The sequence below is a fragment of the Mauremys reevesii genome, linkage group 4 (genome assembly GCF_016161935.1).
Source record: "Mauremys reevesii isolate NIE-2019 linkage group 4, ASM1616193v1, whole genome shotgun sequence".
NCBI classification, from domain to species: domain Eukaryota; kingdom Metazoa; phylum Chordata; order Testudines; family Geoemydidae; genus Mauremys; species Mauremys reevesii.
The window spans coordinates 12,172,805-12,198,753 of record NC_052626.1 but is presented as its reverse complement, the minus strand read 5'-3'; the positions used below and the strand labels follow the sequence as shown (position 1 = coordinate 12,198,753).

Genomic DNA, 25,949 nt, shown 5'->3' with positions numbered 1-25,949 from the left:
AGAGGTGTTGCACCATTGCATTCCACCCTACTTCAGGAATTCTATTTGGGATGCCATAGGATCCGTGCAGTAGGGATGCACCAAACCTACACATCCTTCAGCCACGAATCCCTCCCAACCACCACCACTCCCTCTCCGAGCAGCACTGCTGGCCTATGTGCTCCTCAAAACACTGAGAACCAAATCCCAGTAGTCAAGCTCTCAATGAAATGCTACCTTGTGGTTTATTTTTATCAATGTTTACTTTGCAAGACCCAGAAAAATGCCCAAAGTGCTTCATTGCCTTCGTTAGCATCCCCACCTACAGGTATGACAGAGAGAATAAAAAACAGCGCTCTGTAGTCAGGGCTGAATTAATCTTTTGTGGGCCCCAGTGCCCGCACCATGGCCCCACCCCCTCCTCTGCCCCGAGGCCGTGTCACTGCTTAGCTTCTTCCCCCCGAAGCCCCATCTGTGCTCCACCTTGAGGCTCCGCCCGGCCTCTTCCCCTCAAGCCCTGCCTGCTGTTCGCATGGGGTGAAGGGGCAGAGAGGAACGAGCAGCGGTGGGACCTCAGTGGGGAAGAGGCCAAGTGAGGGCAGGGCCTCAAGGTGGAGCACGGGGAGGGGAGGCGGGGCCACTGTCCAGGCACTGGGGTCCCTTCTGAGGGCAGGTCTATATTACAGCTGGGATCAATGCTCTAAGATCGATCCACTGGCCGTCGATTTAGTGGGTCTAGTAAACACCCACCAAATCAACTGCAGATCGCTCTCCAGTCGACCCCTGTACTCTACCACGACGAGAATTGTAAGGTAAGTTGACTGGAGATTTTCTCCCGTCGACCCCCCACAGTGTAGACCCCGCAGTAACTTGACCTAAGGTACATCGACTCCAGCTCGTTATTCACATAGCTGGAGTTCTGTAGCATAGGTCAACTTATTGCGGTAGTGTAGACATAGCCTGAGTGTGGGCCCAGCACCACTGTAAACCTGTTACTATCTGTAGTACCCCAGTGAGTGAGCCCCTGGAGCAGAACCTTCTGGGATACCTCTGAGCTTGATGGCTCAGTAATTTCTATTCTCTATTTATCCTTGCAAGAGATTGAAGCCATGTCAACAGAACCTCATAGTCAACAGTATCAAAACAGAAAAAGTAGCTACATACCATAGCTCGACCTAAAATGTGATTGACAGAAACTGTTCCGCCTTGCATGTTGCTGTGACGCTGGGAGCACCTTTCACAGACTTGAAGGAGAGCTCTGTGTAGCTCAAAACTTTGTCTCTCCCACCAATAGAAGTGGGTCCAATAAAAGATATTACCTCACCCACCTTGTCTCTCTAATATCCTGGGACTGACACGGCTACAGCTACACCGCATACAGGAATTGTTCATGGCAGCAGCATATCTGCAGGTGATTAAAGGATGGAGTGAAGCTGCGGCTGATAAAGTGATGTTACATGCCTCAAAGTCACAGTGAGGTATATACAAACCACCAAAAAAGGAAGGGATTGTTTCCTCGCCACTTGAGAGGTTCCGTGATCCCCCTGGTGCCTTAAAAGAGCTGTGATATCCCAGACTTTCCAGGGATATCACATTGCAGGCACAGATAGGATAAAGAATGGAGCAAAGGCATAAAGAGTTTGCACTGCCTGGTGAAAAGCCTTCTGCTGATGTCTGTACTTGAAGTATTATGCATCCAAATTATTTCATTTAGATTAGAAGCTCCCTTGGGCAAGGATCACAACTTCCTCTATATTTTGTACAGTACTGACCACATTGTCGTTGCTCCATAAACAAACTGAATAATCTCTCCAGAGGGTGATGGTGATATGTTTGCATATATGACTATTAATGGTAGCTGTTATTTTTGAAGGGAGAACACTGGATTTTTTTTTTTTGAGGACTGTGACTAGTTAAGACATTTCTTGTCACAATTTGCATTTGTTTTATTTGTATTCTTTAATCTTTTAAAGATTTCCATCTCTCTCATACAGTCACAGTTCAAGAATGAAAAACAACTCTAAAGAAACTTACATGCCAAAATATTGAAAAAATAATAAAACTTGCAAGAAGAAATACACGTAGTAAAACCACAAAGAAGGCAATTGTGTCTGCGTTGCCTTATTGTTTGTTAGGAGACTTTTAGGAGTGAATCAAAACTGCTCAACATATTTAAGAACATAATCTTCTTTCAATACTTGGTTTTCAAATGTATTTTACTTCCAAACTCCCCTTTTCAATAACTGACAATCCATTCTGTTACAATGGCCTCTATATACCAGCTAACCAGCATATTCAACTTATGGCAGAGTCATTTATGTGTTCTTCCTCTCCAAAGCTGTGTTTCCTTGTTTTGCTGTGTTGTGGCTTAGCCTGTTTCTTTCAAAAGATCTGTCAAGAAATCCCATTGATTTGTATAATTCTTCATAGAGATCAAAATAATTTCAAAGGCCTTTGAGACATACGATAGGCTCCAATCCTTTACCCATTGAAATCAATGGGAATTTTGCCAGGGAATTAAAGAGGTCTATAATACAGATCCCCTTCATACTTAAATACTCAACATATAAATGCATTTTCAAATAAATCAGAGGGCCATTTAATCCCAGTAATGCTGAAAAATTACATTATTTTATTTTTGTTTAAAATATTTTATATATTCACAACAAAATCATTTTCTAGATTTACATTCCAATGAATACAAAATTACAAAAAACAGTAAGTAGAAAATAAACAGTACTGAGAGATTTCATGCCAAAAATATATGGATTATAACACTAGTTAGACAAAATACTTCCCTAGAAAATTTTCAGATATGTGACTGTTAAAAACCTCATGTTTTAAAATGTATCTGTTCCTGAAGAGTCTGAATCCCCATGTACCGTACTGATACTTTGCGTCTGGTCATCTATATTCATGGAAGGCAGCATCACTGACATCTTCGCTGGAGAAGTCAGTGAACTTAAATGTGGTACAGTTTCCTCTCCTAAAATAAAAGGCAGAATACTGGTAATTACCTTAATTTTACAGTCCAAATATAACAATTCCAAATGTACTAAAGCCATCACCTTATTGCATCATCTTATGGACATAAGAATACATACTCTTATGTCAAGGATAGACATATGGCAAAACGTATGCTGGACGTGTTACACAGCCAGCTACATCTTTGTCTCATATTTCCCAGTGTGGTCTTAATTCAGCCACTACATTTCTTTATAAGGCACTCACACACACACACACACACACACACACATATGAGAGAGAGAGAGAGAGAGAGAGAGAGAGAGAGAGTGTGTGTGTGTGTGTAAAATATAGAAATCTGTATCTTTTTATATAGTCACATGCCAAAAGCCTTATGAAAAAATTAAAGTTGCGACACCCAGCATATCTGACAAAAATTTAAAAAAGCAAGGAAACGAAAGTTAAAATAACTAACAGTAGATACACTCTACTTCTTCACCCACAGGGATACACTCTATCACTATCTCAAATACCCTACATTACAGACCAAACACTGCCTTAACTCTGCCCTTGTAGGGACACCATCCTTCCAGCATCCCCTTCCCTGAGTGGATGAACAAGCCCTACCATAGCCTCTTGTCATTCATCCCTTTTTTCTTCCATCCAGTGGAAGGTTCCAGCCAAGGAGTAGATGTAACAAGCAGTCTGACAGGAGGTGGCTTAGGTAAAAGAAGGCCTGGGAAACTACCAGCTGGGGAAGGATCCCTTGGAGCAAGCTCCCTGTAGTAGGGTGGTTATCCCGCTCCTGCCCTGAAGGGCTTAAAACAGCCCTGGGGGAAGGTTGTGGCTGGGAGCTGCTAAACTGGGCTGATTGGGAAGTGGCTGCAGCTGGGCCACCCCCCAATCAGGCCACAGCTGGCCTGTATAAAGAGGCTGGGAGCCAGGAGCTCAGCAGTCTCCCTCTGCCTGTAGAGGGAGAAGGGCCTGGGTGCAGGGAGATAGAGACAGAGTACCTGAGTAAAGCAGGGCTGGGGAAAGGCAGAGGAGCTGGGGAGCTCCAGCCTGGAAAGCCCCAGGCTGTGGCCTAGCATAAGGCCAACAGGTACTGCGGGTTGTAGAGGGCAGCCCAGGGGTAAGTAAAGGCAGCAGGTCCAATCCCAACCTTGCCAGTGATGAGTAGGCTGATACTGCAGTCTGCCCCAGGACGTGGGGCTACATGATGACTGGCAGTAGCCTGATACTGAGGCGAGGTGGGGAGAGTGGGTGGGGAGACCCTAAGACTGGGGGGTTACTGCCAGGGGGCAGCACCCCAGACAACAGGGCACTGGGTCTGGGAGGGACACGGGGGCCAGAGGACAGGCGGATCACCGGCCTGCAGAGGGCGCTCCGGAGCTGGAATGAGCTAATTCCTGGAAGTCACCAGCAGGAGGCACTGCAGGGCTGAGTCTGCACCTCTACACTCCGCAAGACTCTTTTCAGGATGGGCAGCACACACAATTGGTGCCCAGTCACTATGTGATGCTGTCTAAGCTTTCTTAGCTGGGTTCTTCCTGTTTTGGTCCCTCTTCTCAGAGTCACCCATCTTCTTGTCTAACCTCATTGAGTAGGTGCTAGAGGGAAAGGAGGATCTGGATTCAAAACGTTAACTAGGCTCCATGCTTCCAGGACAGGAGGCAAAAAAAAACATCAAAAAAACGGAATGACTGGAAGATGGTCTCTGCCCTTAGATATCTTCTAGCTTTCACTGTTCTTTGGCACCATACCACTAACTGTTTGGGATCTTCCACAGGATGGGAGGTGATGGCAATTAATGGAACACAATTCAGGACCTCAAATTAATTTCTTTCAGTATCAGTGAGAAAAACAGACATTACTACAGATTTAACTGTTGTCCATACTACAGCTCTCCCAAATAAACAGGACTTCGGGGGGTGGGGGAATCCCCACAGTAGTAATTTTTTAAAGCTATTTCTGAACTCTATTTTTCTATTCGTTTAAAATTAAAAATAAGGGATATGGGAAGTTCAAGATCATCTCCTCACCGCTGTGGAAACAATGAAACAAGTGGCAAATTAATCTGATCAACATACTATGGAATGAGCCGCTAAAGTAAATTCTTTTAACACATATTTAGTCTTTGGAGTAGATGAGGAAACCAGTTACTGAGTAAATTCAATTTACATCTATCTGCTTTACAGCAACCGCAGCACAGATTTAAATGTGTGGACAAAGGCCTCCCATAAGTACCTCGTGTCATTAGTCAAAAGTTAAAATCTAGGGCAGGGAGGAACCACCCTCCTGCAGCCAATCAATACTGTCAGGCTACCATAAGCTTCATTACTTACATAGCATTTTGTGAACTCAATGTCACTTTGTAAAATAAAGGGTTTAGTAACAAAAAACAAACATCCTAGAGGTAAGCTGAAAGTACACTTGTTTTGGTGAGTGTGACAGTGGCGGAGTTTTTCTACTAACATGACACAGTACATTAGTGATCTTCCCTCGTTCTCCGACAGCCTCGGCAATTAGAACTCCATTTTTTCAATTCCACACATAAAATATTTGTCAGGCTTCTCTATTATGACAACGCAGCAACACCTTGCTTTCACTTGAATGTGCCAAAACATACTTAAATTGTTAATTAAACTGATCAGCGATGGAATAAAAACCACTGCTAATATAAAATTTCGTCTAGTGCTTTTCGGTCTACAGTGGCTGCCAACTTCCAAGGAGGTCAAACACATTTATGGCCAAACTTGGTAAATCTAATACAAGGAGCAACCTATGCCAGCTAAGCTTTTTGCACCTCAGGAAGGCTGGCCCCTGTAGAAGGAAGGTAGAGATACCACTATCCCTTTTTCAGAGTTGCCATTAAGTCAGTGAGTTACCTGGCTGCTATGGTGACACCCCCTTTCCAATCCAATTCACTCTTCAGGCACTGATACCCCATTACACCCACCCCCACCCTGAGACTTTGCACAAACAGCCTCATTCCCCTGCTGTCTTTCCTTTGCAAAGTAAATCTGCCAAGGTTTATATTGGCATAAGCCCTAAGCAAACCTAACCCACAGTGAGTACATGCAAGAAGTTGTTTAAAAGGACATTTTTGGAAATGCTAAAAAGTTGCACACATCATATACATTATGTATGAAGTTATTTTTCAGAAAGGGCTCACTTGATGCAACTAGGGGCTGCTTAAAAAAAGAAACTGGTTATGAAAAATGGGAAGTTAAAAAAGTGTGAATGTTCAGTTAGTCAGAAACTAAGCTAGTATAGACTTAAAATGTGCAAGTGTGATGCCTAAGGAAACTTTGTAAATCATCAATAAATACTAAAGCAAACCTTTGTATACTCTACCTATATTATATGTAGTTTGATGCTTTCAAAGCTTGACTTTGTTAATAATTTCCACAGTCATGCCACTATTCCATGATGTCATTGTTTCAACAGCTGTTTTCAGGTTTGTTAAAAAAGAATATTCCCTGATGCTAGGGGTTTGCAATAACTTCATCTAACCTGCCAAGTGTTTGAAGCTGGGGTGCTGAAAGACCATACCAGTCTAAGTTCTTCCTAACATATGCTGTAATATGTTTTGCAGACATACTAGAGTCCAATTTTATGTTTGATATAAAACTTGAAAAGTACATACAGAAACCAATAGAATAATACATTCTAATTGGTTAACAAAAATATTCTCAGCTATTTCACTATCTTCTATTTATTTTTTTAAAGATCCATTGCCATGTGTAAAGAGCAATGATTTATTTTCGAGTCATAATTTTAAAATGTTTTCTACTGTATACATTAGACATGTGCAGAAAATGTGTTATCTATACTTTCAACATTTTAAATATGAAGGTTTATGGATATCCTATTTCAGGAAAGTTTGAGATCTTGCTTTGTGACTGCAAGTTTCCAAAGCTGTTGGTATTCTAAGTCTATGTTGGCCTAATGGCACAACTATTAAGTTACCCTCATCTGTGTTTTATTATTGTCAACTCTTTCTAAATCTGACCTCTGATATGCCTGGTGCATATATTATACAAGCAACTAATATGCATGCGCGCGCACACACCACACCTATATGTAAATACACACACAGAGAGCACATAGGCTTGTGTGCTTATATATCTGCAAATACATACAAACATATACACTCGCTAACAGCTGTACCTGCCTTTTGGCTGGATCTAGTTATCAGTATTTGTGCCTGCATAAAACCTTTGGCAACCTCCTATTTTAATGATGTGGCATTTTGTTTTATTATTTTATCAGAAGATAACAGCTTATGATCAATAAATAGAGGCTTTCATCTTAAACATCCTTCATTCATAAATATGCAACTTGTAGTGGTGTATAGTATATAAAAATTGAATGGAGAATTTCACTATTCCATAAAAACACAGTAAATCAGGTAACTAAGCATTATTCTTATCACAAGTTCAGCAGCTTTTGCCTGTTTAGAAGATCTAGAAATACTCTATTTAGTTTTATAAACACCTACCTAAACATATTTATAGACATTTTCCATGTTAAAACCCAATAAGAAGAACCGGTGACCTCAGATGTCCTTCATTTCTCCAGTCATCATCACCATCTCATAGCATACATTAACATAATTTTTGAAAATTGATACTGTTAACATCCATGTAAGAGCCTTTGATTGGTTGAAATTCAGTAATAATGACTGACAACATTTTGGTGACCCTTCGATGGAAAGGTCAGTTTTCAGATTTGGGAGTTTTTTTCCTTGTACTCAGCAGTCTATAACAAATTAATGTTCAGTACTAAAATTTCAAGATTCAAACTGAACAGGACACGAAAATGATCTATTTCAATCCATGGCCGGTTATAAAAAAAATTCTGAGAGATGTATTTGCACATACACACTTCGTATACAGCATAGTGTGCATCAGGAACTTGTACCAATTCGAGCAGGAATCAAACAGACTGAAGAGAGGTTTGGTTACTAACACCATATGTCAACATTAGGAACAAAGAAAAAAAAATGATTTAAACATTTTTTATTTGGCAAAAGACAAAAATAAACAAATCTGATTTTTTTAAGCCAAATAAAAACATATGCTTTATCCTTTTAGTCCCGAGCTGTTCTTCCAGGGACAGTTAGTAAGACTGGTATTTTAAATCAAGAATTCTCTTAAATGAGAAACCCAACCAGGGCCTCAATCCTGCAACTGGATCTCTAAAAGTGGACCCCTGTGGCAAGCTGCAATATACAGGGGTCCATTCATGGAATAGTTTGGAGGACTAGGGTACAAATTACTACCATACAGATACAAAAACAATTTCTATCACTCTCTTCAGGTTTGTTGCAAAACCTTCCACCCAACCACTCATCCACCAAAGCTTGGATGCTTGCTTTACAAATGTATAACTTAATGCAAAAGTAAAACAGCTAAGTCCTAGAGTAAGCTTTCAGGAATCTATAAAAACAACTCCAATACAGTACCTCTTGTTCCCTTAATAGCAATAGTTCATATGAATGACTCGTTTCTTCATATGCCAGATTCCAGCTGCTTCGCTTTGTTTAATACTGACTTCAAAGTTTAAACACTGTCTTGTCTCAACAAATAACATCGCTCATGTGGCATTATCAAGTGCTTTCCCCAGTGCTCTGAATACAACACCTGCGGCTCTTTAATTCAACATGTTATAAACCTCCTAAAGGGAAGTAACCTTTTAAAATCTTTTGCTTTTGGTTTCCCCTCACCTCCTCTTTGCTTTTTTTTTTTTTGTGCACAACAAAGCTTTACATCTGGGTTATATTTGCAAAGACCTTTAACAAGAATAGAGAGCATGTATGTTGGTAGGTTCTTTTAGGATAGTGACTGTTAAGAAAAAGAAAGCCAAATGAACTCAAAGAATGTGACTTAATAGCTACAGATAGCAAAACACTTCACCTGTGGCTCTTACCTTTAAGTAACAATGTGAGGTACATATTGGGCTCAATATGTGTCCGATCCATGTCTCCTTGGGAATCTGTGTTGTAAAAACACTCATTTTAATATAGAATAATAGAATATCAGGGTTGGAAGGGACCTCAGGAGGTCATCTAGTCCAAACCCCTGCTCAAAGCAGGACCAATCCCCAACCCCCAATATCTGATCGAAGTGAAGAGTTACCAAGTATGGAAACACAAGAAGGACTCTGTTCCATAAAATCAAACTTATCCCAGATTTGCTGGACTAAAATATAAGATGAGAAACAGTCTCATCTTGATCCAAGTGGTTTGCATGCAAAATTGAAAAGAGAACATATCCTACAGTGGTTAGCCACTTATGTTGCTAATTATAAGTAGCAATATTTTCAATTTAGATGTATGTCTATCTGTACTTCCATATACTGACTACATAATTCAATGCTCCTGGAATGTAATCTCTTATAGAATTGGAACCATAGTGTAGAAGAGAAGAATTAATCACATGGTCTCAAGATGCTACACTTATATAGTATAGGATATAGAATATGATATTCTAATCCCTACATCCAGTAATGACAATGAAATGCACAAACAGAGTGGTTATCAACAGTTTCTCAAATAATTCCATCATACTAAATTAAGCTACTCTCCATTGTTTGAGAAGAATATTTTTTAATAAACATCACATGTAAAAAAGGAAAGCAAGCTATGGGGCCTAATCTTGCAGTCTTTATTCAGGATGAACTCTTGCTGATTTAGATGGGAATTCCCCCTGAATGACAACAGGAGTGGGACCTAGATTATAGAATCACAGAAGATTAGGGTTGGAAGAGACCTCAGGAGGTCACCTAGTCCAACCCCCTGTTCAAAGCAGGAGCAATTCCCAACTAAATCATCCCAGCCTGGGCTTTGTCAAGCTGGGCCTTAAAAACCTCGACGGATGGAGATTCTACCACCTTCCAAGGTAACCATTCCAGTGCTTCACCATCCTCCTAGTGAAACAGTTTTTCCTAATATCCATTCTAGACCTCCCCCACTGCAACTTGAGACCATTATTCCTTGTACTGTCATCTGCCAACCACTGAGAACAGCTGAGCTCCATTCTCTTTTGAACCCCTCTTCAGGTAGCTGAAGGCTGCTATCAAATCCCGCCCTCACTCTTCTCTTCTGCAGACTAAATAAACCCATTTCCCTCAGCCTCTCCTCATAAATCATGTGTCCCAGGCCCCTAATCATTTTCGTTGCCCTCCGCTGGATACACTCTCCAATTTGTCCACATCCTTTCTGTAGTCCAGGGCCCAGAACTGGATGCAATACTCCAAATGTGGCCTCACCAGTGCCAAATAGAGGGGAATAATCACTTCCCTTGACCTGCTGGCAATGCTCCTGCTAATGCAGCCCAATATGCCATTAGCTTTCTTGGGAAAAAGGGCATGTTGTTAACTCATATCCAGCTTCTCATCCGAGGTAATCCCCAGGTCCTTTTCTGCAGAACTGCCGCTTAGCCAGTCGGTCCCCCTGTCTGTAGCTGTGCATGGGATTCTTCAATCCTAAATGCAGGACTCTTATCAGATTTCTTTTGACCCAATCCGCCAATTTGTCTAGGTCATTCAGGACCTTATCCCTACCCTCCAGTGTATCTACCTCTCCGCCCAACTTAGTGTGATCCGCAAACTTGCTGAGGGTGCAATCTATCCCATCATCCAGATCATTAATGAAGATGTTGAACAAAACCGGCTCCACAACTGACCCCGGGGCACTCCGCTTGAAACCGGCTGCCAACTAGACATCGAGCCGTTGATCGCTACCCACTGAGCCTGATGATCTAGCTAGCTTTCTATCTACCTTACAGTCCATTCATCCAATCCATACTTCTTTAACTTACTGGCAAGAATATTGTGGGACACCGTATCAAAAGCTTTGCTAAAGTCAAGGTATATCACGTCCACTGCTTTCCCCATATCTACCAAGCTTTGGAATTTACATTAAAACTATATACACTATCAGACATCTGTGATACAATGAAGAATTTAATGGAATCAAAGTATCTCTTCCTGATTCCTACTATTCTTCCTTCCTGATTATTTCACACTGGTGGAGGTGAGGCCAGGACTTCCATATACCTATGCTGTTTGGGGCAGGGACTGTCTTTTGTGTGCGTGTGTGTGTACATTTGAGAGGGGTGTGAGGGGCTCTAATCTTGACAGGGACCTCTAGCTCCTACTGGAATACAAACAATAAAAACACCACAACTAAGCTAAGTTGCTCTGCAAATGCTCACACTTCTATTTTCATGACTGAAAAACTTGTGCAAAACTTGGCTGCTTTTGTTATAAACCCAGAAGTCCCTCAGCAAACTTGGGCCAAGCTTCTAGTGAGCCTGGGTTGAGTTACAACTGAAAGGGAGGAATTTATGGTTAAAACATTCAGTTGTTTTGCACAAACAGTCATCTGCGGGGATTTGAACCTGTGACCTCTGGATCTAAAAGTACGAGCCTCTACTGGTTGAGCAAAGAACCCAGACTCCTTAGTTCAAAGGCTGTAGCAACTAATAAATGTTCATAAGCAGACTAGATGGGCTACAAAGTACACCGTGCAAGCATGAGTTACAAGTGGTTTTGACCTAAACTTGGAAGCTTCAGTCTCACTTGGTGTAACCTACTCTGTTTTCCTTTAATTTTTCTTTCATATTTTTAGTGTAAACTGTAGTTTAAATGCGAACTATAAATATTTGTAAAAAGATAAAAGTTTCAGATCCCAAGTCAGTAACAGAAAGGGAGGCAATAGCTTACAAGCTACCAATGTCTAAGGCAAAATATTTAAAAATGAGTTCTTCCTTCATTCAAACAAGTCTGAGTACAAGGTTCAGTGGTTTGCCCAAACAAACAGTTGATGTTCCCACTAATGACAAACAATGCTGAAAGGAACAACAAAGAAAGAAACATTCTTCAAAATCAGAAAGAATATAGGGTAAAAGATCAGTAGAGAAGGACAATCAGAAAGCAGCCCCAGAAGCAACATCTCTACTAGTCCTTCAAATCTGGGTTGCCTTGTTCTGTAGTGGACGTAGAGGGAATTGAACTCTTTGCCTAGTAACCCATCTGGCTTTGCCTCACCCCTTTCTGTTGGTCTAAGAAAAGTGCTTCCAATGATTTATAAAGAACTTATCAAATAATAAAAGTCAGTGCAGTTCATCTTGAACTTCCCTCACGTACAAAAGAAAGGACGGTTACCTTTCATAACTGTTATTGTTCAAGATGTGTTGTTCATGTCCATTCCATTGTAGGTGTGTGTGCTCGCCACATGCACTGGTGCTGGGAGTTTTTCCCCACTTCTGGAAGAGCGTCCTGACAACATCCGAGTGGAGGGACCACAACTAGTGTGTTCCGGACACCGGGGGGGGTGTGAGGGTTCTAGCATGGACTGCATGTTGGATGCAGAAGTCCCACAGGTGACCATAGCCCCTGCATTTGCAGTGTACTGAGATGCGTTCCCCATCTGAGGTCAGATGCATCCGCTATCAGAGAGACCATGGGCTAACAAATGGCACACCTTCCAACACTAGCGCCAGGTCAGATCACCATTGCAGGAAAGTAAGTACCTATGGCAGGATTGTGAGGTGCTTGTCCAGGTGATACCTGGCTGGGGAGTAGACCAACACCAGCCACATCTGGAGGGGGTGTAGTCTGAGACTCGCGTGCCAAACTACATATGTGCATGCAGCCATGTGCCCCAATAATTTGAGGCACACCCAGGCAGTGGTCATAGGGTGGGCCATGACTTTGGCAATCAGATCTGACATTACCTTGAAACTGGCATCTGGCACGTAGGCTCTGGCAGAGTCGAGGACCGCTCCTCCAGTAAACTATTCTTTGAACCAGAACCAATGTTTATTTTTGTTCGTTTATCAACAGGCCTAGAGCTTGACAAGTGACTCGCAACATCCTGATGCTGCACTGAACCCGTACCTTGGAACAGGCCTTAATGAGCCAGTCATTGAGGTATGGACAAATCTGGATACCCTTACGTCTGAGGTAGGCCGCCACCACCGACATGCACTTTGGAGCTGTCACTAGGCCAAAGAGGAGCATTGCAAATTGCTAGTGGGTGGTCCCAACTACGAAACATAGGAACCTTCCCGTATCTGTGAAAGATCGATATGTGAAAGTAGGCATCTTTCAGGTTGAGGGCAGCGTACCAGTCTCCCAGATCCAGGGAAGGAATGATGGAGGCCAGGGAGATGATGCAGAATTTCAGCTTCTTAAGATAATTGTTGAGGCTCCGCAGGTCGAGAATGGGCTGTAGCCCCTCCATGGCCTTTGGGATCAAAAAATAACATGAGTAAAATCCTTTTCCCCTCAAGTGCAGAGGGGCTTCCTCCACAGCTCCCACTCGCAGAAGGCCCTGCACCACCTGAGGGAGCAGATGCTAGTGTGAAGGGTCCCTGAAGAAGGATGGGGGGGGGTCAGATGGAGGAGTAGAAATAAACTGGAGGGTGTACCCTGCCGCTATTGTGCTGAGGACCCACTGTCCAATGTTATAGAAGCCCTGGCAGGGAGGAAGAGAGACAGACAGTTGAGAAAAGCAGTGGTGCTGAATCCAGGACACAGGCTTGAGTGCAACCTCAAAATACTGCTTATTACCCTGCTGGCTGCAGGTGGAGCTCGAGGGAGCTGAGGGTGCCAGCTGTTGGCCTTGCCGGCACTTGTAGCTCCTACCTTTTCTGTGGAAGGGCACTGTCCGGGATTGGTTCCTGAACCTGTAGGAGTGCGGAGGTTTGAACCGCTTTTTCATGGGAGCTGGTGTGTAGAGGCCCAGCAAGTGCAAGGTAGCCCTAGAGTCTTTCAGGCCATGTAACTTGCATTCTGTTTGTTCCGTGAACAGCACCAGGCCATCAAAAGGGAGGTCCTGGATGGACCGTTGAACCTCCACTGACAGGCCTGACAACTGCAGCCAAGACGCACGCCTCATGGAAATGGCTGAAGCCATGGTCCGAACCGCGGAGTCCGCCACATCTGAGGCCGCTTGGAGGGTTGCCCTGGCCACAGCTCTGCCCACATCCAAAAGAGCCAGGAACTCCTTTCTGGACTCCTCTGCAGTGAGTCTGCAAACTTGGCTATGGACTGCCAATGTTAAAGTCGTAGCGGACAAGTAGGGCCTGATGGTTGGCCACTCTTAACTGGAGGCTGGCCATCAAATAAATTTTTCTGCCTAAGAGATCAAGCCTCTTCTCCTCCTTATTCTTAGGGGTCAATCCCGGTTGGCCCTGACTATCACGCTCATTGGCCGCCAATACCACCAGTGAGCTAAGCGCGGGGTATTGGATATAGGAATTCAAATCCTTTAGCAGTGATTAAATACTTTCTCTCTGCCCTCTTGGAAATGGGGAGCAGAGAGGAGGGAATTTGCCACAAGGCTTTGCTCAGCTTTACCACTCCCTTGTGGACTGGCAATGCCACCCTGGAGGGGGCTGCGGAGTTGGAAGGTTCTGCCAACTCCTCGGACTCTAACCCCAGGTTCGAAGCCACCCTCTTAAGAAGCTCCTGGTGGGCTTTTATATCATCCTGGGGGACCATGTGGTAAGGTCCCGCTATTGCCTCATTAGGCGAAGAGGATGAGGAGGCGGGTAATGGCAGGTCTGCCACCTCTGTGGCCTCCACCAGGGGAGCCCAGCTGGGGCTGACTGAACCTGGGGACCTTGGTCTGACTCTACTTCCGAGTCTGGGGGTGGTCAGGAGACGGTGCCGACTGCTTCTCAGACGCCCTTGAGACTGACTGGTGCCCTTGTGATGGTTGGGGAAACCCCCAGGGGTTCCATAGCTGCCAGGGAGCCAGCCCTTGACTTTGGCAACATGTGGGCACCGGTGGTCCTGATGGGAATGTCGACGACACCAGTGGGTGGCCCTGTCCTGCCACTAGATCTTCCTCCTCACTCTCTGAGCCTGAGGGAGAGACATGTCTTGGGGACCAGGACAGTGCTGATGCCGTCTGTCTACCCCAATCCCGTCGGCTCTCTCCACGGGTCTCCACCGGTGACCTGTACCAGGAAGACTGTTCCCAGTGCTGCGCTTCCGATGACCAGTGTCACGTCGTCGTTTGGTGGATCAGCGACGGTACCCCAGCGATTGACGCCTTGCGCTTTGAGAGCTGTGCTGTTCCGTGGATCAGGAGGATCGACATTCTGGCACAGGAGATTGACACCTTGCCCATGGGGATCCGTATCAGCAAACCAGCGACGGGACTCTGGGGACCAGTATCTGGACTCTCCGGAGCAGTGCTGCAAGCTTGGAGATCAATCCCACCACTCCAGAGACTGGTGTTGGGACTCAGGGGACTGATGGCACGCCTCCACAGGTCTGTGCCAGACAGCCAGTGAACAATGCTGGATCCCGGGGAACACTGTCTAGAGCCCAGGGAATGACACTGGGAACTCTGACAAGCTGGTGGCACTACTCTGGTGAGCGCTGGCGGGGCACTCCCTGCATCGAGGAGCAGTGCCGCACCGCTGGGGACTGCTGGAGAGGTCCCAGAGCGGGTTTACCACTTGAATGGGGCACCTCACTGGCCGGCACCGGAAGGGACAATATGTCCTTAGTGGCCTGAAAGGCCTCCGGTGTGGACGGCACTGCCAGGTGCTGAGTGCCTCTGCCGCTTCCCGGGGTGGTGGCTGGGTCATGAAAAAGGCTCAACAGGTGCTCTTAGTCGAATGTCCCGCTCCTTTTTGGTTCGGGGCTTGAAACTCTTACAAATGAGACACTCGTCGCTCACGTGGGTCTCCGCAAACACTTAAGAGGGCTTTGATGGGGATCACTGACGGGTATAGGTTTTTTGCAGCAGTCACAAGGTTTAAAACCCAGGGACCGGGGCCTGCCCCGTCCCTAGGCTAAGTCCCGCAAGGAACTAACTATTTCTAACTTATTCACTAGGGGAACTAATACACTACTCAAACTTCCTAAGAACTAAATACAAGGAAATTCTCAACTAGGCACAGTTGAGAAGGAAAGCTTGCCAAGGCAAGGAGATGTTCCAGCACCGTCACCGGTGGTAAAAAGGAACTGAGGGAGGGGGGAGCTGGCGGCGCCCCTTATACTGGTGCATACACGCACCACTCCAAGAGGGTGCCAGAGCTGGTCCCCAACGGATACCACTGAGAGAAAAACTGCTGAGCACACACACCCACAATGGAATGGACGTGAGCAAGCACTCGAAGAAGAAAGTGTAATTTGTGCCCTGAAGTGGCTAGAAATGAACAAGGTCTCGCAAACAGAGCATCTCTTCATTTTGAGTGGGGTTTCTTTCCTATCTCTGCTATTTTCCCAGGAGGCAAAAGAAGGAGGGACTACAAGGAAATGTCCAAATGAAGCTTCACACACTAGGTGCTACCTCAATGTACAATAAATAAGCAGAAGAAACAGAAAAAAGGAGACTTGGCTCACACCTGTTGGGGGGAGGGGGGAATTTGGCTTCAAATATCTGAAAAGTGCTACTAAAAATATTAGTTACTTCAAATATATGAAAAATAGCAGGTGAAGTTACTACTTATGCTGTCTGGTTCTACTAAAAGAGGCAGGTGTCAACCGGGAGGAGCATGGCAAGCTGGACAGTAACTGTCTGGCTCCACCACAGACAGACAACTTTGATAAAGAGCTTGTGGAGTTATAAGAATCAGAAAAATGTTAGTCGAGAAATGGCAAAGCTTTACTGTCATTAACTTTGAGGGATGCTTAATATTAGTGTCCCTCTGGATTTTTTTTTAATTCAGCAAAAATAATTTTTTAAAAATATTTCCCCTACCTAGATCTTTTTCTCATTTTCTACAAAGTTTGACAATTAGGTTAAGGGGAAATTGATATTAAAGTATGTTATAAAAATATCTGTAATGTTTAGTTCCAATGGTTACTTCTGATACAGTTTTGGGGTCTTAAGCACACATTTAATGTCAGACTTTAGCGGGAAAGCAGCAAGTATTAAACATGCATACATCCAGATTATTAGTTGTGGGAATTACCACTCAACACCAGTATTATAGAAATTAGTCGGCACATCCCTGCTTATGCAAACATACACATTCACTACAACATAGCAGTAGTGCTGGCACCAGAGAGACTTCCTGTCTTTACCTATTAATTGTAATAATACTCCCTCTGGTGAATCTAAATCCTGACAGTGCCTGAGATTAGAGCACTGATATTTTAATAATGAGGTAGCAGGTAGAATCTCATGGTCAAACATATTTTTAAGCTTTAACAGTTGCTTATATTTGTTTTTTCATTTCTGAGAGTATCAGGAGAATACTTAAAACTGAACTGACAAATCAAAGTGTTTCAAATGCATTCAGACTCTTGCAGTTCACACATTTAACATAAAAACTGGCGCCAACGAAGTGTCTGAAGAAATAAAGGAATTCTCTCAATAAAGACTATATAGTGCAGTGGGTTAATGTGTTGTCCTTTGCCCTCCAAGAATTTTTGCTCAATCTAGCCTGGCTTGCATAGTGAAAATTATCTGTAGTTTGGTGACTCCTGCACTGGCTTTAGCACACAACTGTCCATATTACTAAGCCACCACACAATTCACTGTGACTGGCAGTGTCTGCTTATGAAACAGGTTCAGTGTGTTGCAGGTCAAGACTGAATATATATATGTAGAACTCCGTGGGAAGCATGCACTCACTCGCTTTCGAAATGTCACGTGTCATCCAGCACTATTAATCCCTCATTTTCATTAGGACTCAAACATTCTCCTATGAATTTAAGAGGGCAAGATTCTGGAAGTGAGCATAATAGAGCATAAGCCAGCCTCTTCATAATATTTAAAGACACTGACTGTAATCGTGGTCTCACCAAAGTCAATGGTAAAACTCTGCCAGCAATGCCCCTCTGCCATGTACACTGGCCAAACCGGATAGTCTCTACGTAAAAGAATGGACACAAATCAGACGTCAAGAATTATAACATTCAAAAACCTGTTGGAGAACACTTCAATCTCCCTGGTCACTCGATTACAGACCTAAAAGTCGCAATATTACAACAAAAAAACTTCAAAAACAGACTCCAATGAGAGACTGCTGAATTGGAATTAATTTGCAAACTGGACACCATTAAATTAGACTTAAATAAAGACTGGGAGTGGATGGGTCATTACACAAAGTAAAACGATTTCCCCATGTTTATTCCCCACCCCCCCAGTTCCTCATAACTTCGGTCAACTGCTGCAAATGGACCATTCTAATTACCACTACAAAAAGTTTTTTTTCTCTCCTACTGGTAATAGCTCACCTTAACTGATCACTCTCGCTAGAGTGTGTATGGTAACACCCATTGTTTCATGTTCTCTGTGTGTATATATATATCTTCCTACTGTATTTTCCACCACATGCGTCTGATGAAGTGGGCTGTAGCCCATGAAAGCTTATGCTCAGATAAATTTGTTAGTCTCTAAGGTGCTACAAGTACTCCTGTTCTTTTTACTGACTTAAACAGGGCCAGGATTTCACCCATTGTTTTTCTGAAGGTTGGCGGTTAACGTGCTAGAAGTGTTATCTTAATTAAGTGGCAAAAATCATTCAAAAATATTTTCTTTTACTGATAATTTTTCAGTTGACAGATGCCACATATCCTCTAGTCAGAGCCAGTCTGATGAAGAAAGGCACTAATGTTTCAAAGTTGTTGGTAGTTCATGTTCCAATAAAAGCATTATAATACTGGCATCAATAAGAAGTTTAAGGAATAAATTTGGAAGCAAAGCACAAAGTGAATCATTTCACAATGAATGCACAAAATCTAAACAGGTGTCTCAACAGAGAGTAGGTAAGAGTTTTGTGGGCATGGAGACGACACTACCCTCTGACCCTTAAATATGATCCACATCCAGGTTAGTATGGAGGCTTGTGCATTGGGAAGCTTGCACTCCAGCTGTCCTGTTCTTTGGACAGATAACTTCAGTCACCAAGGCTGTCTAATAGTCACTTTTCACATGTAACTAACTTTGTAAAACAAACTGAAAAAAATCCAGATTTGTATCAAATGCACTAAAAGTAAGATTCTGTATATTAATTAACGTAAGTTTCTGTAAACGGCCGGAGACTGAGTACCAACATTTTTAATAATCTAATACTCACATAATCCATGTATTGTTTTTAAATACTTTATGTTGACTCTTCAAAAATTATAAAAATTTCCATGTGGAAATATTTTGCCAGGAATCAGATTAAAGTATTTTAACTTTACAAATACTCATCATTTTAAAATATCCATATTTGCAATGTAATTACATAATTTTAATGCATACACTACTCCAAGACAGTACATTTATCTGAAATGCTGAGTAAATGTTTTTCTCTGAAAAAAGCAAACTAGATCTTGAACAAAAAGACCTGTTAGGTCACCATTTTGCTAAGAACTGTAGTAGTTTCATTTCATTTGAGTGCTATATTCTTTGATAAATATTCCCAGAACAAACACTTCTAATTCTAAAGTTGACAAACTCTTGCCAAAATGATCGCCTTTAAGAACATCTGTTAGATAACAGACCATAGTGGTTAAAAGCCTGTGGGCTTGTCTACACAGCCCTGTAGCATGGGTGGCAAGTTTGTAAAAATTTTGGTGGGGCCCAGAACCCGCCTCTCCTCCGCCCTCCGCCCCCCCCACCTGCCTGGCTCTCGGGGGGGGGGCTCGGAGGTCTCTGGGGTGCAGATCCTGGGCTGGGGATTAGTTAGGAAGGTGCTGTGGCAGGCTTCTGGGCTGGGCAGGGGTGGGTGGGGTGGGGTGGTGGGTGAGGGTGCAGGCTTTTGGGGGGGGGGGGTTTGGGGGGGGGGGGGGGGGAGGGGGAGGATAGGGGGGGGAGAGGGTGGTGAGGGAGGAGGGCTGGGGGGAGGGGGAGGGGGATGATGGGGCAGGGGGGGGAAGGGGGGGAGGGGGGCGGGGGGGGAGGGGGGTGAGGGGTGTGGGGTGGACGGGGGGGCTGGGGGGGGGGGGGGGGCTGGAGGGGGGGGGGGGGCTGGAGGGGGGTGGATGTGAGGAGGGGGGGAGGGGGGGGGGGCAGAGGGGGGGGGGGGGGGGGGGGTGGTGGGGTGAGGGGGTGGGATGGGTGGGGGGCTGCATGGGAGGGGGTGGCTGGGGCAGAGGGAAGGCGGGGCTGGGGGGGGGGGGGGGGCTGGGGGCTGGGGTGGGGGAGGGTGCAGGGCCAGTGCCAGTACTGGGCAGGGCAGGGCACCCCGCGGCAGCAGACAGCGGGCAGGAGGAGCAGCAGGAGCCAAGCTCCCGGCAGCAGGCAGGGGAGAGGCGGCGGCAGCAAGCAGGCAGGGCACAACTGGCGGCGAGGGGGGGGGAGGCGGGGGACACACGGGGGGGGGGGACCTGCGGGGGGCGGGGGCGCTGGGGCAGGACCTGAGGGGGCGGGGGCGGGCCGATCCAGGAGGCAGGGGCGCGGGGGAGAGGGGCGAGGCAGGGGGACTCAAGGCAGGCTGGCAGCCCTGACAGCCCTGCTGCGCCCAGGGCCCCACACACACACCATGCCCTGTAGTTCAGACTGCAAGGGTGAGAACTGCGGCAGGCACTAGCGTGCAGTGCTCTAACTACCCAGTGTAGATGCTGCTGGTGCAAACTACAAGGTACCTAGTTTGTGTTAACTTAGTCCTGCTGCTGAAAAGAGAACTATGTTAACAATCCTAAACATCTTATAATTCGCACCAGCAGCATCTACATGGGGCAGTTAGAGTGCAACAATTCAGTGCACTTTGCAGTTCACACCCCATAGTACATACTACAGCGCAACACAGACATCAACTCTGTGTGTGCACATTCCAACCAGACATCAGTTAACTTAAAAAAAAATATTTGCAATTAGCAAGTCTAGGATATTTTAAAGAGGCGACTCCATATTTCTGTTTATCACGTTTGAAAACCCACTGCAGGAGACTTTACTAGTAAGCACCAATAAAAAGAGGTGGAAAAATGTGAACCATCTATTTATAGGCCAACTGTAGCGCAGGCATTTGCAATGTAAGCTTCCTTCTGCTGCTCTGCCAAAGATCCCCTAAAGCTCTGATTTGAAGAAATCACTTAACGGAAAGACAGGGGGTAATCCTGCCTTTACAGCATCTTAGACAGTAGCCTAGGACCAGAGGCACAGAAAGGTTTGCTGGCAAATCTGCCATCCTTATCTTGTATAATTTGGGAGCTTTGCAAAATGTAAAAACTTTACTAACTATGTATGCCAGAAAATGGCAAACACTCCTCTTTGCAAAATATTCACAGTCAGTCTGAAGAGAAGGGAGGCATGGGCATGGATTTTAGTTGGGGAAATATATGTAAGAGGAAGTTTAAAGAGATACTTCAGTGTAGTAAAAGGTAGAAGAACTCCAGGTGAGGTAGTGGTATCAAGTGATGTATTTTAGCAACAGTAGATTTATACAGTTTCTAAATTATTAAATTCTATGGCTATTAGTCAATTTTGTACTAATGAGAATTCTACTGTTGCTAAAATACATCACTTGATACCACTACCTCACCTGGAGTTCTTCTACCTTTTACTACACTGAAGTATCTCTTTAAACTTTCTCTTACATATATTTCCCCAACTAAAATCCATGCCCATGTCTCCAAGTCTTCTGGCTGCTATGAGAGGCAACACTGTGAAATGGACATGACTTGACAGTTTCATTACTGTTTTCAGATTTCTGAATAGCAGCAGGGAAACTGAGAAGACTTGCTAATATCAGTAGCTACTCTGTGAAAAACTGTGAGAAGCAAAGCTGTCTGGCTACATACTCAGGAAGACAACACTGCATTGATTTATACTCTCTTCTTATTTGGGATATTGTCCTTGAAGGCTAAAGGTATGCACTTTTTTTTTTTTAATGAAAGCTTAAATTCTGGTGAAATTGGTGGCTTAATGTCACTAAGGAAAACTGTGAGAGTAGATTTTTCAAGCCCTGCATATTTGGTGGTGATATAATAATATACACTTCAATGCTTTAAAATGATGCTGACTCCAACAGTCTCATTTCATGTATGCCAGCAAGTAGTAGCACCAAAGACAAAATTATTATCTAGAAAGCTACAGTTGGAATATTCCTAAAATTCAAAAGAACTTGCACAATATAGCAAGTGTCCACAAAAATGGCAGCTATGGCCCTGACCCTGCAAACATTTTATACTTAACTTTATGCAGTAAGTAATCAGAGAATTGATATCTAATTTAGTTATACTAGTGTGTCATCTGCTTACCATACAACATGCAACCTAAATTGTTAAGTGGCATAAAACAAGGAATAGTTTTAAGTTAGGCAAAATAAGACATTTCCATTTTGTTACTAAAAAAAGAATTATATGTCATTGAGAGAGATGTGCTTACATTACCAGGTTTAAAACATCTTCTGGAATCAATTCTCTCTCTCTCTATATATATATTTACACACCACACACACACTTTTCATAATTTAGATTCAGGTAATCTTTAAGGAGTTTCTTCACTTCTGAATGTGTAGGAGTTGTACCTATATAACTCACATTGTAAATTTAAATAAAAATAGAAATAAATATATAAGTGTGGACACACACACACACCAGACCCTCGCTAGAACATGGGATTTAGTATCCATGCATGGTACCGCATTTATGCAGGGACCGCGTTAAAATGAATTGCAATTAAAGTAATTAAATTTGGGATTCATGGCCGTGAACGCGTTGTATGCGAATTCACACTATATAGACACGCGTTCTAGTGAGGGTCCAGGTTGTGTGTGTGTGTATATATTTTTATATATGGGAGAGAATTGATTTAAAACCATATATAGATAGGCATATAGAAAATACATAAGTACATACAGGGGAGAGAATTGATTCCAGAAGATGTTTTCAAACCTTGGGCGGGCGTGCATGAGTGTGTGAGTGAGAGAAAAAGGAATTTATTTAAGACAATGAACTGGGATTCAGAAGATTTGGGTTGAGTTCCTGACTCTGACAAAGACTCGCTGTGTGACCTTGGGCAAATTAATTAATCTCTGCGTTCCTCAGTGCTGAACTATCAAAGATAATACTATTCCCTTTTTCATACCCCTGGCCTGTCTTGTTTATTTAGACTGTAAACTCTTTGGGGGTGGGGAGGGTTTCTTACTACGTGTTTGTACAGCACTTAGCACAGTAGGGCCCTCATAGTGGTTGGCGCCTCTGAGTGCTTCTGTAATACAAAGAATAGTTTTATTGCACAAATTACAGTACAAAGGGTCTGATCCTTCCCTCTTTTATTAAGAGAGACAAAATTAATATACGATTGCAGAATTCAATATTCTGTACTGTTCTATTGTTTTAGATGACAATTTAAAAAAAAATTAAGTGAGGTAGATTCAATGCTAGCTAGAGCTGATGACATTGTTCACATGATCTGCGTTTGTTGAGCAAAAAAAGCCCCTTGTCTCAAAAGGAAATCTATTCTAAATCTGATAAAGAAAAATCCTAGTTAAGAAGCATTTGCTTGTTTTATTTTCACTTATCAGGCTTTAATGTAAGGTATACCATAGCAAATGAATTTAAACAAAATGAAGTGAGGACAACTATGCTATCACTAAACATTACTCATTTCACATACATTAGCTTTTGAAAAGAATACACAGTGATGTCTCAGATACAGGAAGCTGTTACAAAATAAAAACTAGACCATGACAAAAAACTAAAGAAAAGCTTTAAACAATTTTTGTTGAATACAGAGTTCAGCAAAAATGTATTCTGTTCACTGTACACACGACACCAATGGGAATAAGAGCCAGTTCAAGTTCTAAATTACCATTACTTGGGTAATAGTTTCAAGCTGCAACGCACAGCTGTATAGACCCAGCCAGACAGGCTATCACAGTAATGCTTTGATAGCATGAGGCCCTTAAGTGTCAGGATATAGAAAAGGCAGCAGTTGTTGGCTGTGAAAACAGTCTGATACAAACCAGATGGGGACTTACTTGATGGGCAACACAAAGGAAAACAATTGGCTCATTCAACAAAGTCAGGCCACTGCCCCAGAGAATTAACAGAAGACAATAACCATCAACCAGAGTTGATACAAACAAGAAACAGCCATGTGGTTATGGCTTAAGGAATTGTTTCTCCTCAGACTAAACATAAAGTTTTGATTTCTAATTCGTATATTCATTAATTTTAGTCTAGTTTACAGGCCCCTCTTCCTCCAGAGTCTTCTGTAAAATTCATTTATAGAACTTCTGCTTTCCAACACCTATTTAAACAGGAAAAAGTTATATGACAATGAAGGAATATATTATTTTAATGTTTCCTGCAGAATGTTAAGACCACAGACCGCTTTGTAAATTTCAGAAAACCATGGCAGATCCACCACTAGCTCTGAAATGCATAATAGTACTGTGGCAATCTTTAATAATACTTTTTTTAAAAAATGGACAAAATCCACTAATCACATGCCAGATAAGTATATACACTCATATAAAAATGCTTTCCAGTTTTGCACAGATTTCCTTGACTTTATCTAAAGTGAACCCAGACTGATTATGGTACTGTGTAACAGTTGCATTGGCCTGCTAAACCCAGGGTTGTGAGTTCAGTCCTTGAGGGGGCCACTTAGGGATCTGGGGCAAAATCAGTACTTGGTCCTACTAGTGAAGCAGGGGGCTGGACTCGATGACCTTTCAGGGTCCCTTCCGGTTCTATGAGATAGATGGGCATAAAAAGCTGGTTTTGGAGTAATTTATAGTTCTAAAATAAAAATAAGCTGGCTATTTCTATAGGTCATAACTCATAAAACTTCATTTTTAGCAACAAGCTTACAAAATATTATAGTCCAAAATCTTAATTACTCTTGCAGTTTTATTACAGGAAATATAAAAGTGACATATGCAGAGGTTTTGATTACAAATGACTTATTGAGAATGCACAATAAGTCAGACCTGTAAAGGCCTCCTGCAAAACTAGACTCAGACTAAAAAGGTCCCCACAATTTTTCCCTACTGCATATTTTAAAGCATCGACCCTGAAGGCTCTGCACAGCAGCTATCCTTTGAATCAAAATGGTATACTCTTACAGAACAAATCAACTCTGCTACCTAGTCTACCTTAGGGATCACTGAGGAGAGATGAGAAGTCTGCTCTGCTCCACAACAGCTTCCATTCCACACAGACTGATGCAATAAAAAGGCCAGGTTTAAAAGGTGAATTTATGGTCCCCATGTAACAGCCCAGAATGTCACAGCTAGGCCACTGGATGGGTTGGGAATCAGTTCATTTTTTCACAAAATATTTAACAAAGAAAAATAGAGTCCTAATACAGAAGCTTCATTCTCTGTTGGGCTAATGAAGGATGCAATAGTGAACTGTCTTGTCAATTCCATTCCCAGTTTTTAATTGTTAGGTAGTTTAGTCTGCAAATGTGGTTCTACTTCACAAAAAAGTGACTAAAATGGCACCTTTTGACTTATTTGATCTTCTCTCTGAACATATTCACATTCATATCTGCTCACTTTAGTGACAAAAGTAACTTGGTACACCTATCAGCACCGCAGAGCCAACACCGCGAAAGAGTAATGAGCGGATTCCATTCTGGCTCATGCATCTTTATCAGCATAATGGTTAACTAATTTCCAAAAGCAGGGCCAAATGCTAACAAACCCACATGAAGAAATAGAGTTGCCACAGGTGTAGCAGAGAGCAAAATCTGGCCTGTAGAATCATTATTTGACACTCAGCTCCTATGGTGAGCCTGCAGACCTGACAGTCAGAACACATTTGTGTATGAAAGCTGAACAACTTTGATATGGGTCCCTTCAGAATGCCATTTCTACGGAGCCACCCACCACAAGAGAAGACCCCCTCGAGCTGCTCCTTCTTCCAGCCTTATGTTTAAGAGAGGAGGAAAGAGGAACTGAGAGTTCCTCAGAACCCACGCCTGATTGCACCAGCAGATCCACGAGCTGCAAGGCATTGGCTCCAAAGAAATGTCTTCAGACATTCTCGGTGCAGAAAACACCTCTGGCAATGACAGCGCCCTCAGGCCCAGCTGGCGAAGAGAGTGGCACACACTGACCCTCTCTGGCTTCGAAGGCCCC

At 43.4% G+C, this 25,949-nt stretch overlaps 1 protein-coding gene across 9 annotated transcripts in view; it reads right to left on the bottom strand.

The window, feature by feature from the left end:
- Positions 1-1,968: 1,968 nt before the first annotated feature.
- The window catches only part of KIAA0586 (KIAA0586 ortholog), a 126,610-nt gene continuing 102,629 nt past the window's right edge, over positions 1,969-25,949 (bottom strand). For 3 of the 9 annotated variants that reach the window (XM_039536193.1, XM_039536192.1, XM_039536191.1), the window contains 2 exons: positions 8,878-8,943; positions 1,969-2,965 (listed from right to left, as the gene is read on the bottom strand). In XM_039536193.1, coding sequence (XP_039392127.1) covers positions 2,820-2,965; positions 8,878-8,943 — 212 coding nt within the window. In that variant the 3' untranslated portion in view covers positions 1,969-2,819. The remainder of the gene's footprint in view (positions 2,966-8,877; positions 8,944-25,949) is intronic. The other 6 variants (XM_039536196.1, XM_039536197.1, XM_039536189.1 and 3 more) reach the window with 3 other exon arrangements.